A 14,492-nucleotide genomic window follows, 5' to 3' on the forward strand; every position below is an offset into this window, starting at 1 on the left:
CCTGAAATGGCCCCTTGGGCTGTTCCCAACTGGGGCCAGCGGATAGTAGTGGCTGAGCTGGGTCTCAGAGAGGCGGGGGCTCTGCCCACCTGTTGGGGGCCAAGCGTGTGGCCTGTTGGGCCCCAGCAGAGGAGCTTGGGAAGCGCTGGCAGGCTGGAGCATCCTTTTGGGCCTGGCCGGCAGGAGAGCCTAGGGCCTGTTGGGATCCCCATTCCCCAAGCAGGAGCACATGGCCTTGGGAAGTGCTGGCTGCTGTCCAGGGAACAGGAGTTTAGGGACCATTGGGGTGTGGAGTCTCCACCAGGCCATGGATGGGGACTCCCCTCTGGGGATGGGGAACCTCATGTGTGGGCCGCATTCCTCTTTTGGAGCCCAGGGGCGCCTGAGAGCTGCCGCTTGGGTGGGGTGTGTGCTTGGGCACTTTCCCCAGCAGGAGTCCCTTGCCGGGTCCTCAGCAGCCTGTGGTCACCCTGAGCATGCTTCTAAGGCACCCCTAAACTTTTCACGGCCTCCCATCACCCCACGCCAGCAGAGAGGTGCTTTGCAAGGATTTGCTAGAGGCAGGCAACCCCCTCCCGCCCCCGGCCTAGGTTGGGGTTTGCTGAGCTGGCTGGGGCCCTGGAGGGCTTCCTCCCCAGACGTTTTCTCCTGCTTGGGCCCCAGGAAGCCCCTGGCTTTGGGCCTTGCCCCACTTTGGAGGGCAGGGGCTCCGAGAGGCTGCGCCCCTGGTTTTCCTTGGGTTCTGAGGTGGTCCTCAGTTGGCTCCCCCACAGCGAGGTGGGATGCTGTTGCTGCCTGCCCCATTCCAGCAGTGCCCACCCTCTCTGAGGCTTCCAGACACTCACTCGCCCACCTTCAATGAAGTGTGTCAGGGCCAAGAACAGTGCCAGCCTTGCTCTTAAGCCACCTCAGTCTACCCCCCCCCCCCCCGGCCAGCTGACCTCCAAGTGCCTGGGACATGCGTCTCCAGCCAGCCAGGCCCAGCCTTGTGCCCAAGGTCAGTGGGCACACCCACATCTGTGCAATGGGTCAGCATAGCACCTGCCTGGCCGTGGGGCTCTCTGCTGCACCCTCGTGCTCAGGGGCAGTCACGGGAATGGGGCCTGCCTGCTGTTTAGCACCAGGGCCCTGTGGGGAGCAGGCATGGGTGCAGGGCATTGCGAGGGAGGCCCGTTAGTCTCCCAGCCTTGGAGCTGGTAGTCCTGGGGGGAGGGGGGAGTGTCAGCCCTGGACGTCCTTCCTCAGCACACCGCTAGGGAGGGCGCCCTCGCAGCTGCCCGTGGCCCCCACTGCCCCGAACCCCTGGGGACTAACTCACCTTCCTCCATCCCCACAGCCCTGAGTCCCTCAGCCTCTGCCCCACCCCCAACTGAGGCAGCCACCCTTCCTCATGCTGCCCTCCCTGCACGCACCCCCCGAACCCCCTTTCTGCAGTGCAGACCCCTCTCCTGCCAGGCATGAGCCCCCCATGGGCTGCCTGTGCCGGAAGTTCTCTCACCTGGTGGAGGGCTCCCACCTGCCCTGGGCCCCTCGTCCTGCCTGCCCCTCCAGCTTGCCTGTGCCCCGTTGACTTCACCCAGCCAGAAGCCCCTCTGCAGGCACCGTCTTACCCTCCCATCCCCAGGGCTGCGGCTTCTGGCCCTGATGTGAGTTGGCGTGGCATGTTGAATAAGTGAGGGACGATCACCAGAACAGAGGCACCCAGCTTCTGGATGGAGATGCAGAGCCGAGGGAGAGACAGTGGGGAGAGGCAGGGGGGTGGGCTGTGGACCCCGGGCATCGTCCACCCCACTGAGGACTGGAGGCCCTAAGGTGGCAGTTGCTGTGCCTTCACTGCCCCCCACCCCCGGCACTTCTGCCAGTCCCTGCCTCGTGGGCTGGGGGCTCCAGCAGGACCCGCAGTGTGCCTGCTTGTTGAGACTGGTGCCAGAGGGAGCCCTCCCTGATCCCCCCAGGCCATGGGCCCCCTGGACCCCAACTCATCTTCTCTGGGCCTCCTGTCTGGCTGTGAACTCAGTGGGGGCCTGGCCATCTCAGACCTTGCCATACGTCAGTTTCCTCGCAGTGTGGACAAGGATCTCTGTGTCCTGCAGGGGCTCCTCTAGGGGAGGCCTGGCCTGCCCCAAGTCTGCACATCCCCTCTCTGAGGGGGTCCACTCAAGTCCCTTTTCCAGGGCTCTGGGTCACTTGCGAATGGTGCTTCACAGGCGTGACTGCAGGCTTCCACTCAGCTGCCTGTCGGTTCCTGTAGAAGAAACTTCACTTACCCGGTTTTTGGACAGAAACCCGAGGCACCGGCCCATGGGTCCTGGCAGGGCCCGTGGTCATGGTGGGCGGTGTGTTGGCAGGTTAGCATCCTGTCCCGAGGTGCTGCTTGCTTGGGAATGGGGCGTCTAGGTTTTTCAGGTCACAGACACAGGAAGTATGCCCCCCTCTCCCTGAGCCGCTTGCCACCTGGGGCTTGGCCGGGTCTAAGGAGCCTGCCCTGGCCTGCGGGGTGCTGAGCAGTAGAGTCTGGGAGGTGACACCCGAACAGAGCTCTTTACACAGGTGCCACCTTCAGCAAGGACAAGTACAGGACACTAGCTAAATCTGAATTTTGGATAAACAGTTTTTTAGCATAAGTATGTCCTAAATATTGTGTGGGATATACTTATCCTAGAAAGTTCTTAGCAGAAGCCCAGCGTTATCTGGGTGTCCTGCATTTTACCTGGCAGGCTGTTCCAAGGCCCTGCCAGGATGTCTGAGCAGGGTGAAGGCGTGGTTGTGGCTTTGTGCCAGCTGACCAGCTGGGTGGAGTGGGTCAGCCTGGGAGGAGCAGGGCCTGGTTCTCCCCAGGGAGGTGACCTGGCCGTGGACAGAGGCCTTCTGTCAGCAGTGTGGCAGGCAGGCGGGGCCTGGACTTGGGTGACAGGGTCAGGGTCCAAGACCTCTGCTCCTCTGGGTTCTGTCCCGTCAAGGGGCCAGGTGGGTTTCCAGAACCAGCTATGGGCTGAGGGCACCATGGCAGGATTCTTCTGCTCTCTGTGCATTTAATGCAAAGATGATCAATAATGTTTCAGAACAGAAAAGCAGAAGTCAGTGCCTGTGAGCCGCCCTGCAGCACAGTGACTGTTTGGGGCATTTGGCTTCATAATTGACAGCCTGTAACCATCTCCTCTCAGGTTTTTTTTTTTTTCTTTCATCACAAGAAGTTAACACCCATTCTTTTGGATAGGTTTTTTTTTTTTAATTTTTTTTTTTTTTTTTTTTTGAGGAACATTAGCCTTGAGCTAACATCCATGCCCACCTTCCTCTACTTTACATGTGGGACGCCTGCCACAGCATGGCTTGCCAAGCAGTGCCGTGTCTGCACCTGAGATCCGAACCGGTGAACCCCGGGCCGCCGAAGTGGAATGTGCGAACTTAACTGCTGTGCCACCGGGCCAGCCCCTGAATAGTTTGCTTTTTAAAAATCGTACTTTAAAAAGGTGGCAGGAATACCCCTGTCCTTCTAGGCAGCTGCCGGTGTTAAGGTGCGTCCCCTCCTGCTGTCCCTTCTCTTTTGGGGCAGCATCTTACCTGCCCTCAGTTTCATGCCCTGCTGCCTGCATTTACGTCACGGATCCTGTCCTGTTGGCAGAAGTGCCTGTCTCCTTCTTTTGTTTAATTTAAACTTTGACGGGTAGGATGTTCACACACATGAAAACTCCAGACTTGTGAAGGGCCGGCAAGGAGGTGCCCGGGGACCCACTGTGAGCAGGGGTGCCACGACGGCCTCCGGGCTGCGGGGGGCACCGCTTTCACCCACCCTCAGTTGCCCTGCCAGAGAGGTCTGCTGGGCTGGGGTGGGCCAGCGCCTGCCTTTGGCCTTCCTTGTTGCTTTGAGAGAAAAATCTGGCCGTTAAACTCTTGGATTAATGAAAAAAGGAGCTGTTGATCAGGGATGTTGGAGTAAATGGTCCAAAGAAGCAAATGCCTGCCTCCCGGAGCCCACAGGGCGGAGCGGTGCCGTTCCCACCGGGAACCCCGCGTGTCTGCCTGGCCTTCCCGGGGTCCTGCTCAGCAGCTGGCTCAGCTACGTGTGGACGTGGGTGCCGCTGCGGTCAGGAGCGAGGGCCGCTTGGGTGAGGATGGCCGTGGGGTCCCCCTCTTCCCGGGCTGCCTCCAGCTGAAGTTGGGGTGCACCCACCTGGATTTGGGCCAGGTCCCGCTGCGGTCTGTTGCTCCCTAGGAGGAACCCACCTCTCAGTGCGCCAGCATGCCTTCTCTCAAGAATTTGATGTTCTAAAAGATATCCTGTTTTTCTGCCCAGGACCCTCGTATGCCTCTCTGTCCCCACCTGCACCCCCTGTCTTCAGGCAGCGGGCAGGCCCACTGCTGATGGGCACAGGGCACAGGCTTCCTGGGGCTCCCAAGGGCCCCACGCATGGACGGAAGAGGGGTGCTGATGCTGTCCTCACAGCTGCTGAGGGTCTGGGCTGGGAGGGTCTCTGATGGGTGCAACTGCCAGCGTCAAGGTGTGGCCCTTGGGGAGGGCCTGGTGGGCAGGCCTGCTGGGAGGGTGGCCCTTGGGCTGCGCCCTTTGGATGCCCTCAGGAGCCTGCCTGCCTTCTGCTGGGTGCTTCCAGTCCCTTGCGTCCATGCTGCAGCTGGCAGATGCCCATGGGTGCCGCTTGCCCTCCACATGCTCTCTGGGGTCCTCTTACACTTCCTAGTTTCTTGGGGCCGTTGGGGCCTCATTCCTCCTTGTTGGTGGGACATGGGTTGGAGCTGCACCTTCTCATGGGGGCGTTGTGTGAGAGCCAGGTCCCTGGTGTCTGCCTGCCTTCCTGGGCTCTACAGCACCTCTCTGAGCCTCTTCTGGGCTGTCCCCCCAGCTATGTGGTCCATGGCCTGCCTTAGGAGATGATCCCCTAAGGAGCGGATCTGCTTAAGACTGCTTAGCGGCTTCCGCGGTGTGGAGGGTCAAGTCTGAGCGCCTTAGAGGCCCTATAATCCGGCCCTGCCCCCTGTGCCTTTGGGTTCTGCTGCGTCCTCTGCCCTGCGGCCCGAGGAGCTTGGAGTGCCCTTCGCAGCCCCCCAGCATCACCCTCACGAGTGGGTCCTGGCTCTCTGTTGTAGTTACGCAGGGCGCCCGGCGGGCTCAGGACCCCAGGGTCTTCTGGGTGACGAGGGGCTCTGTGTGTGTGTAATCGTGATGACCTAGGTGCAGGGCTGTGCGCCTCAGGTGTGAGCAGCTCAGGGCGGCAGTCCCCACGGGGATCCCTGCCCTCTGCAGGGCAGGTCCAGGGGCCACGCGGCTCTCCTGGGGTCCGTCTGTAGGCGCCAGGCAGAGTGAGCTCCTTGGGCTGCTGTGGGCCCGGCGTAGGGGATCTAGGGGTCACCTTTCCTGTGGCTGTGTGAGAGGGCGGCCACATCCCACATGAAGGGGCCAGGGTCAGTGCGGTCGGTCTTGGGTGGACGTGCTCCTGTGGGAACAGCATGAGCCTAAAGGGCTGTCCATATGGTCAGTGTCAGAGTCAGCGGTGGGCCTTCTCTGGGGCTGACGGGGACAGTTCTGGAGGAGGGGAGTGTTCTGTCCCTTCATTCAGCAGCCATGTTCAGAGGAACCTGGGGACACCTGTGGCACTCGGGCCCCGGTGCCCAGCGGGGGCCCTGGCCCTCCAGCCACCTGCACAACAGGACGTCAGCCTCCGTCATGGGCTGCAGCCCTTCAGGGAGGCAGGCCCTTGGGTCGTCGGCCTCTTCCACCCTGGCAGGGTCTGGTCTCCATCCTGTTTCTTGGTACCCTAGCCCAGTGGGGTGTGTGGGTGGGAGGCCTGGTCGGGGGATGGAGCCATGGGCAAGGACAGAGGGGGAGGATGCCAGCGTGAGGGTAGGCCAGCCTCTGGGCTTGCAGAGGTGCCCGGGTTTGGCAGGTGAAAGTACTGGCAGGACCCCTGGGCAGTATTTGGGACATGCATCAAGTTTCTCTGGGCATCCTGCGCTGAAAGCTGTGTTCCCTGGGCCGGCTCTGCCCTGGTGGGGTGTTGGCCCCTTGGAGCTGGCTCAAGGGTGCAGCTTGGGGTACTGGCTCCTGCTTGTGTTTTTCTTGATTCCATCCCCAAATCCGAAAAGAGAAAAGTGCTCAGCTTGTGCATGGCTGCACTCTGGTGCTCATCCGTCCCACCGTGGATGAACAAGGCGGGAGCTGGTGGGAGTTGGTTCTGGAGGGATTCTGATGAATGGGGCGTGGCAGGTGGCAGGCCAGGGAGCTGGTCCACTTGCAGCAGTCTGGGGGCGTCACTGCCGCGCAGCTTGGCCGTCCACGATGTAGCGTGTTCTTATGGGGCCTCCTTTTGTCCCCACCTGGTTCCTTGTGGCCCCTGTCCCTGTGAGCCAATGCTCATTGCTGTGACTGCTCTGCCTCACTCGCTCCTGGTGCTCCTATAGTCCTTCCTTGTTACTCATTACAGATTCTGGATTTGCGAATCCACCAACGTTGATTTGTAACCCCAAATCAGTACATGTGGTGCCTTCATGGTCATTTGCGGACATGCACAGAGCAGTGAGAACTGAGTCCCCCAACGCACATGTCCCCAGCTGAGGGGAACAAGGGGACACTGTGTCTTCTTGTTTCATGTCATACTATAAATGTGTCCTCCTGGTCTATTTAGTACCATATTTTCTGCACTTTGGTGCTTTCTGTTGGAGATTTCGCTGTTTAAAATGGCCCCAGGCCTGGTGCTGCAATGCCGGCCAGCGTTCTCAAGCCCAGGAAGTCCAGGCTGGGCCTCATGGGAAAACACCTATGTCGGGCGAGCCTCCCGCAGCGTGAGTTGGAGGCTGCTGGCCGTTAATTGGACGTGGATGCATCTGTACTGACTAAGGTGTCTGAACAGAAGCACTGAATGAGGCGGTCTTGATGGGCTGATGGAAGTGTCGTGCCCAGAGGCTGGCAGGACCTGACCCTCTTTCCCCAGGAGCGATGGCCCCATACTCGCTAACTCAGTGTTAGCGGTGACTCTGTAGAATATAAGTGCCGTGGCTAATGAGGGTGGGCCCTGTGTGTTTTAAGTTTAGAGTCAGGTGTATTGACACACTCTTCACAGTGAATCCCTTTCCTGGTTCTTTGACTCTGGCCTATGTGCACAGCTGTGTAGCCGCTGCAGTCCTGAGAACACCCCCACAGCGCCACAGTTTCCTTTTTGCCCTTTGTAGTCAGCCCCTCCCTCACCTGCACCACTGTCTTGTCTCTGTTCTTCCCATTTTCCCTGTTGGCAGGTGCCACATAAGTGGAGTCACAGGGTGCACAGCCTCAGTCTGGCTTCTGTCTCTGAGTGTGATGCGTTGGAGGTTCGTCCCTGTGTCAGGACTTCGTTCGTTTTGCTTGAATGGACGTACCACAGTTTATCCAGCAGTGGTGGACACTGGGGTTTCTCTTAGTCCCTTCAGGCTGCTGTAGATGGGGTGGCTTATAAACAGCGGAAACCTATTTCTCCCTGTCTGGAGGCTGGAGGTCCAAGACCAAGGCTCCAGCAGATTCAGTGACTGGTGAGAGCCCACTTCCTGGGCGGGGGATCGCTCTGGGCTCCCTTTTATACGACACTAATCCTGTTTTCCAGGGCTCCGCCCTCATGACCTAGGCGCCTCCCACGGCCCCGCCTCCTAATGCCATCACCTGGGTGAGGACTTCAGCGTGAGCTTTGGAGGGCCACAGACATTCAGATCATAGCCGAGTGGTTTCCAGTGTTTGGGGATTGTGGGGAAAGCAGCTGTAAATACCTGTGCTCCGATTTCTGTGAGGACGTACGGTCTTATTTCTCGTGGGTAAAAATACCCAGGAGCTAGGTTGCTTGGTCGAATTGCAAGTATATATATGACTTCATGAGAAGTTGTCAAATTATTTTCCACTGTACCGTTTTGCGTTCCTGTGTTCCCCTTCCTCTGTATCCCCACCAGCCCATGAGCTTGTCGGTTTTTGTCCTTGCACAGTATTCTGCTGGTGTGCGGGCCATCTCATTAGAGTTTTAATTTCTATTTCTCTAATGATAAAGTATTGTTGAGCATTTTTTCATGTCTTTATTTCCCATCCACGGATCTTTGGTCAAGTGTCTGCACAAATCTTTTGCCCAGTTTTTAGAATTGGATCAGAACTTAGTGTTGAGTGGTGAGAGTTCATTTTATGTTCTGGATTTCAGTTCTTTATCAGATATGTTTTGCACATTTTTCTCTTTTATAACTTGTGCGTTTTGTGTATCTACAAAATCTACTTAACCCAAGGTCACTAACATTTTATCCTGTTTGCCTGTAGAATTTTTTTTTTTTTTTTTTTTTTTTTTTTGCTGAGGAAGATTAGCCTTGAGCTAACATCTGTGCCCATTTTCCTCCACTTTATATGGGGGTCACCACCACAGCATGGCTGAGGAGTGCTGTAGGTCTGTGCCTGGGATCTGAACCCGCAAATCTGGGCTACTGAAGTGCACCACACTTAACCACTATGCCACAGGGCCAGCCCCTCTTCTAGAATTTTTATAGTTTTGGGTTTTACTTTTAAGTTTATGATCCATTTTAAGTTAATTTTTGTGTGAGGTAATAGTTAAGGTTCCCTCTCTTTTTTTTGGCATATGAATGTCCAGTTGTTCCTGTACTATTTCTTAAAATTTTGCCTCCTCTGCCCGCTGAGCAGCATCTTTGTCAAATCAGTTTGCCGTGTGTCTGTGGTTGTATTTGTTGGCTTGATTCTTTTCCGTTGATACGTGTCTATACTTCTGCCAATACAAACTGTTTTGATTACCGTAACTTTACAGTAAATTTTGAAATCAGGTGGTTTGAAGCCTCTGGCTTTTGTCTTTTTTCCAGATTGTTTAGCCTATGCTTGTATCTTAGATTTCCTGTATAAAGCTCAGAATTAGCTTATTGGTTTCTGCATAAAAAAAAAAATAGTGGCATTTTGATGAGGATTGTGTGGAAACCATCGTCTAGATCAGCTGGGGGAGGGTTGACATCTTAACCAGTGCTGAGTCCTCCCATGCAGGGATTGGCACGCTGCGGCCCACGGCCTGTTTTTGAATGACTCATGAGCTAAGAATGGTTTTTACATTTTTAAATGGTTGAGAAAAAAATCAAAAGAAGAATACTTTACCACACATGAAAATTGCATGAAATTCAAATCTCAGTGCCCATAAATAAAGCTTTATTGGCATACAGCCTTGCTAAAGCATTTACATATGTTCTCTGGCTACTTTTGAGTGACGCTGGTGGAGCTGAATGGTCGGAGCGGAGCTCATCTGGGGTGCTGCGCTCACCACGGTCCCTTTGACACAGTCGTGGTGTGTCTGCACTTTGGGGGCCACCTGTGTCGCGTTTCCTTGACATCCCCCCACGTGGAAACAAGAGAGAGTGAACTTTGAATGTTGTAGTTTGAAGGCACAACGGCATCTGCATCATTCTGTAATGACTGAGTTGGCAAAACATCGTTTATTATCTGATGACACTGTAGCTGTGCTAAGGGAATACAGTATGTGTCGGCCCTGCCCCAGGGGACGAAAACGGTCAGAAAAGGTAGAAAATTTAAATCATAACTGAACTTCTCAAAAATAAATGAAAAAGAGACTACCATCGAAGTTTCCGAGTAACTTATTTATCAGCCAAGCAAGGATAGCCACTCACTGTGGTGACGAAATGAGGTCACGTTTGATTGAAGCGCCAGAGACATGTGTCCGGAGGAAATAAGCTTTGTAAGACAATTGGGGCACCACATCAACACCAACAGAGACGAGGCAGAGGTCTGGGCTTGTTTCCCCGGCTCTCCGTTAGTCAGCAGGTGCTGCCTGTACTGCTCAGTTGTTCCTTCGAGGCCTCGGCGGTGAGTGTGAAGTCACTGAAGAGGAGCCTCTGAAGTCTGCGTGGACCGAGTACACCAAGAATATTTTCAAAGAAGTTGGGAAAACACTAATTTAGTGCAAACTGAAGTGGAATCTGCTAAGATGCTGTGATGGTTGATTTTATGTGTCAGCTGGACTAGGCTCAGGGAGGCCCGGATAGCTGGTAAGATGTTATTTGTGGGTGTGTCTGTGAGGGTGTTTCTAGAAGAGATTAGCACTTGCGTCAGGGGCCTGAGTAAAGGTCTGCCTCCCCGCAGTGGATGGGCATTGCCCAAGCCATCGAGGCCCCTAGTAGGACGGAAAGGCTGAAGAGGGGTAGGTTCTTGCCCTCTCTTTCTGAGCTGGGATTCTCCTGTCTTCGGATGTTGCAGCTCCTGGTTCCTAAGCCTTCGGACCCCTGGACTTAGACCTGCAGCCCCCAGGCCTCAGGCCTTTAGACTCAGAGTGGATTACACCAGCAGCTCCCCTGGGCCTCCAGCTTGCAGAGGGCAGGTTATAGGACTTCTCAGCCTCCGTAACCACGTGAGCCAGGTCTTATAATAAACCCCTCTCTAATTGGTTCTGTTTCCCTGGAGAACCCTGGCTAACACAGATGTGTTGCAAATGATTGTGATAAACCGTATGGATCAGAAAAGGGCGGACTGGCCTGGTGGCACAGTGGTTAAGTGCACGTGTTCTGCTTCGGTGGCCTGGGATTTGCCAGTTTGGATCCCGGGTGCAGACATGGCACCGCTTGGCAAGCCATGCTGTGCTGCCGTCCCACATATGAAGTAGAGGAAGATGGGCACGGATGTTAGCTCAGGGTCAGTCTTCCTCAGCAAAAAGAGGAGGATCGGCAGCAGATGTTAGCTCAGGGCTAATCTTCCTCAAAAAAGAAAAGAAAAGGGCTTGGCTGGACAAATTTACAAGGCTTGTGAAAATGCAAGGTGTTAATGCCTCCGGTTACCTGTCGTATTACCTGTTAGCAAGCACTTTGTGGAAATATTTGAATCTGTCATGCCTTATCAAACCAGCTGGGTCAACAGCAAACTTCATTTGACCTCGTGAACTGAACTATCATCAGTTCTGTGAATTTTTTTATCAGAAATAGAAGCTGAAGCTGACTGGGGCCAGCTGGTGGTGCAGCGGTTAAGTTCACATGGTCTGCTTTGGTGGCCTGGGGTTCGCCAGTTCGGATCTCTGGTGTGGTCCTATGCGTCACTTGTCAGGCCACACTGTGGCAGACATCCCACATATAAAGTAGAGGAGGATGGGCACAGATATTAGCTCAGGGCCAGTCTTCCTCAGCAAAAAAAGAGGAGGATTGGCAGCAGATGTTAACTCAGGGCTAATCTTCCTCAAAAAAAAAAAAAGAAAGAAAGAAAAAACAAATAGAAGCTGAACGTCTCGACTTGCCTTACCATGCAGCAGCTTGATGGTGTAGCAGTGGTTAAATTTTATTATAATTTCTTGAACTCAGGGTGCAAACTGAAATTTTTTGGAATGAGAGGAGCCACTCCCAGCCACCATTATCAAACACTGAATGCCTTTGAAAGTTAGTTTTTGCTGCATACTTGACAATGGTCCTTCATGAATTTGTCTGAAAATTGCATGAAAAAGCGCTTAATGCAAAGCTTATACTGTGGTTAAGTCATTTTGGTGACAACGAATGTTGTCTGAGTCACAAACTGCTTTATATGGTTCCCTTACGGTCGAAACAAGGAACAAGGAGCATGGCCTCGTTCCGACCCATGCTGGCAGCGGGCACATTTCCCGAGCTCAGACTGCAGTTCCAGCGCCGCTTTCTGGACCTCAGTGTGAGTGCGAAGGGATCTCCATGTTTCAAAATCCACTGAGCTGTGTGGAGGAGCTCCCACCCACCCTTCACTGGAGAGCGGTAGACTGGGCTGCAATTGCGTGCTGTGGTTCAGGGTACCCGGGACCCTCCTCAAGTTCAGTATTTGCTGGAATGACTCATGGAACTGAAAAGCAGTTATGCTCATGGTTACAGTTCATGAGGACAAAAGGATACAGACCCAAGTCAGCAAAAGAAACGCATATGTCAGGGTCCAGGAGAGACCAGTGCAAGCTCCCAGTTGGCCTCGCCCAGTGGAGTTGTGGACAGTGCTTAATTCTCTCGGCCACCGCACGTGACAATACACACGCAGTGATGCTTACCTGAGCCTTGGCGTCTGCTGGTTTGTCCCAGGTGAGTCGTGTGGTCGTGGCTGGCTTTAGTTGCCCAGGTTACTGCCGTCCGGCAGTCACATCCCCAGGGACGTGAAGACCGTTGTCGGGCAGCAGAGTCCAGGGGCTTTGAGGTTACCTCCCGGAAGCAGGTCAAGGGCCAAACACTTCTTCGGAAGGTATAGGGTGTGGACAGCCCAGACCTGCTGTTAACCCTGTACTGCACTTTATCCAGAGAGAAATGTGATAGAGTTTAGGAAATACCTTCCAAGTGATGAATATGCTCCGTTAACATTATACCCTTGTAGGGGCCGGCCTGGTGGGGCAGCGGTTAAGGTCGCACATTCTGCTTCTTGGCAGCCCGGGGTTTGCTGGTTCAGATCCCGGGTGCGGACATGGCACCTCTTGGCAAAAGCCATGCTGTGGTAGGTGTTCCACGTATAAAGTAGAGGAAGATGGGCACGGATGTTAGCTCAGGGCCAGTCTTCCTCAGCAAAGAGAGGAGGATTGGCAGCAGATGTTAGGGCTGATCTTCCTCAAAAAAAAAAAAATTATACCATTGTAGTTAGAGGTCAGTCTTTGGCTGTACCCATTGGCATGGAAGGACGTTCTCAGATGAGGCATGTAGGATCGCATCACAGATGAGCATGCACAGGGGGACAGACGTTTGCTGTTGATTTTGATGACAGCGAATGCTGACTTCGAACCCCAGTGAAGCATAATGCCCTCCCCTAAAATAGAATCCAGTTCTTCTAACTCGTAGACCCATGTTATTACAAAAGCTTGCACTCAATTATTGTTTTAATTTAAGTTCATCAGTAAAAAGTTTGTGGCAGTACGTTACGTTAGTACCTACGTGATATCCTCGGTGAAGTATTTACTGTCTGGCCCTTTACTGAAAACGGTTCCCACCCTGTGTTCTAATACACAACACCTTACGTGTTACTGTTTATTGAGATCTTCGTTGGTTTTTCTGACCAGTGTTTTGTAGTTTTCAGCATGTAGGTCTTTGCACGGAACTTCTGATCTTTAAAGATCTGTAGACAATTTATTAAATTGATACTCAAGTATTGGATGTTTCTTGGAGCTTTCTACATACTATTTTGTATCCTGTGACCTTGCTAACCCTCACTCTTTACTTTTAATAGCTTTTCTGTAGACTGAGAATTTCCGTGTAGACAGTCACGTCATCCTGCATGTAGAAAGTTTTACCTCTTCCTTCCCATCTGGATGCCATTCGTTCCCTTGTTTCCTCCTCGCACTGACTGGGGCCTCTAAGGTGAACAGCAGTGCAGAGAGTTGACATCCTTGCTTCCTTCCTGATTTTAGGGGAAGGCATCCAGTGTCATCATCAAGTATGACGTTAGCTGTAGGTGTTTCGTAAATGCCTTTTATCGGGTTGAGGGAGTTCCCTTTAACGCCTGGTTTGCTTAAGAGTGTGTATCAGGAATATGCGTTGGATTTTGTCCAATCTTCTCCTGCTTCTATTGAGATGGTCATGATTCTTTATTCTCTTGATGCAATTTTCGATGTTGAGCCAACCTTGTATCCCCAGATGAATCCAGTGGTGGAGATTTATTAGCCTTTTTATGTGTTGCTAGCTCTGATTTGCTGTGTTTTGTTGAGAAGTTCTGCATCTGTGTTCATGAGGGATGTTGCCCCGTGGGTTTCTTGTGATATCTTTGTCTGGTTGTGGTATCGGTGTGATGCTGACCTCGTGAGCCGGTCGGGGAGTGTTCTCTCCTCTTCTGCTTTTGAAAGAGTTGATGTGGACTTGGTGTTAAATCTTCCTTAAATGTTTGGTGGGACTCCCCAGTGAAGCCATCGGGCCTGGAAGGGTTTTTCTTTCTTTCTTTTTCTTTCTGGTTGTTGTTGGAGGTTTTCATCTGTGAATTCAGCTTCTCTAAGAGGTGTGGGGTGGCCTGTCGCTTCCTGGGTGAACTTTGGTCCTTCATGTTTTTCAAGCTCTTGGTCTGTTCCTTCCAAGTTGTCCTACTGACTGGTCAAGCTGACGTACTTCCCTCCTGCTATTCTCACGGCCGCAGGACGTGCGCTGATGTCTCCTCTTGCGTTCCTGGTGTTGGTTCTGTGTGGCTTCTCTCTTTTTTGTCAGCCTGGCCTGAGGTTCTTCGATTGTTTGATTGCTGGATTGTTTTAGTGAGCAGCTTTGGCCCCATTAATTTGCCACTGTTGTGTTTCACTCCCTTGGTTTTTACTCCTTAGAATTTCCTGCCTTCCAGCTTGTTTGTTTTCCCATTTACTGAAGTGTAATCTACATACAGTAAAGTCCGCTCCTCGTAAGTTCTGTGAGTTTTGGGAAATGTGTGCAGTCATGAGAGAGCCCAGTTCCTGCCCCCAGGCCCGAGTGGTCACCCCTCCTGTGGCCTGCAGCCCTGCAGGGTGCCCCCAAGTGTTGTCGGAGCGCAGCGTAACCAGCAGGACTTCAGCTGGGCACTGCCGAGGAGCCTGCCCCTGGAC

The 14,492-nt window shown here is 53.5% G+C and overlaps 1 protein-coding gene across 6 annotated transcripts in view; it reads left to right on the forward strand.

The window, feature by feature from the left end:
• The window catches only part of MTA1 (metastasis associated 1), a 45,697-nt gene that overhangs the window by 1,500 nt on the left and 29,705 nt on the right, over nucleotides 1-14,492 (forward strand). The window contains exon 1 of one of the 6 annotated variants that reach the window (XM_044774437.2): nucleotides 2,312-2,348. The exons of the other annotated variants lie outside the window; for them this stretch is intronic. Within the exon in view, the coding sequence (XP_044630372.1) occupies nucleotides 2,327-2,348 (22 nt within the window). The 5' untranslated portion in view covers nucleotides 2,312-2,326. Of the gene's footprint in view, nucleotides 1-2,311; nucleotides 2,349-14,492 lie in introns of those variants that run through there. 6 annotated transcript variants of the gene reach the window in all.

Source organism: Equus asinus, chromosome 7 (assembly GCF_041296235.1).
Source record: "Equus asinus isolate D_3611 breed Donkey chromosome 7, EquAss-T2T_v2, whole genome shotgun sequence".
NCBI lineage: Eukaryota > Metazoa > Chordata > Mammalia > Perissodactyla > Equidae > Equus > Equus asinus.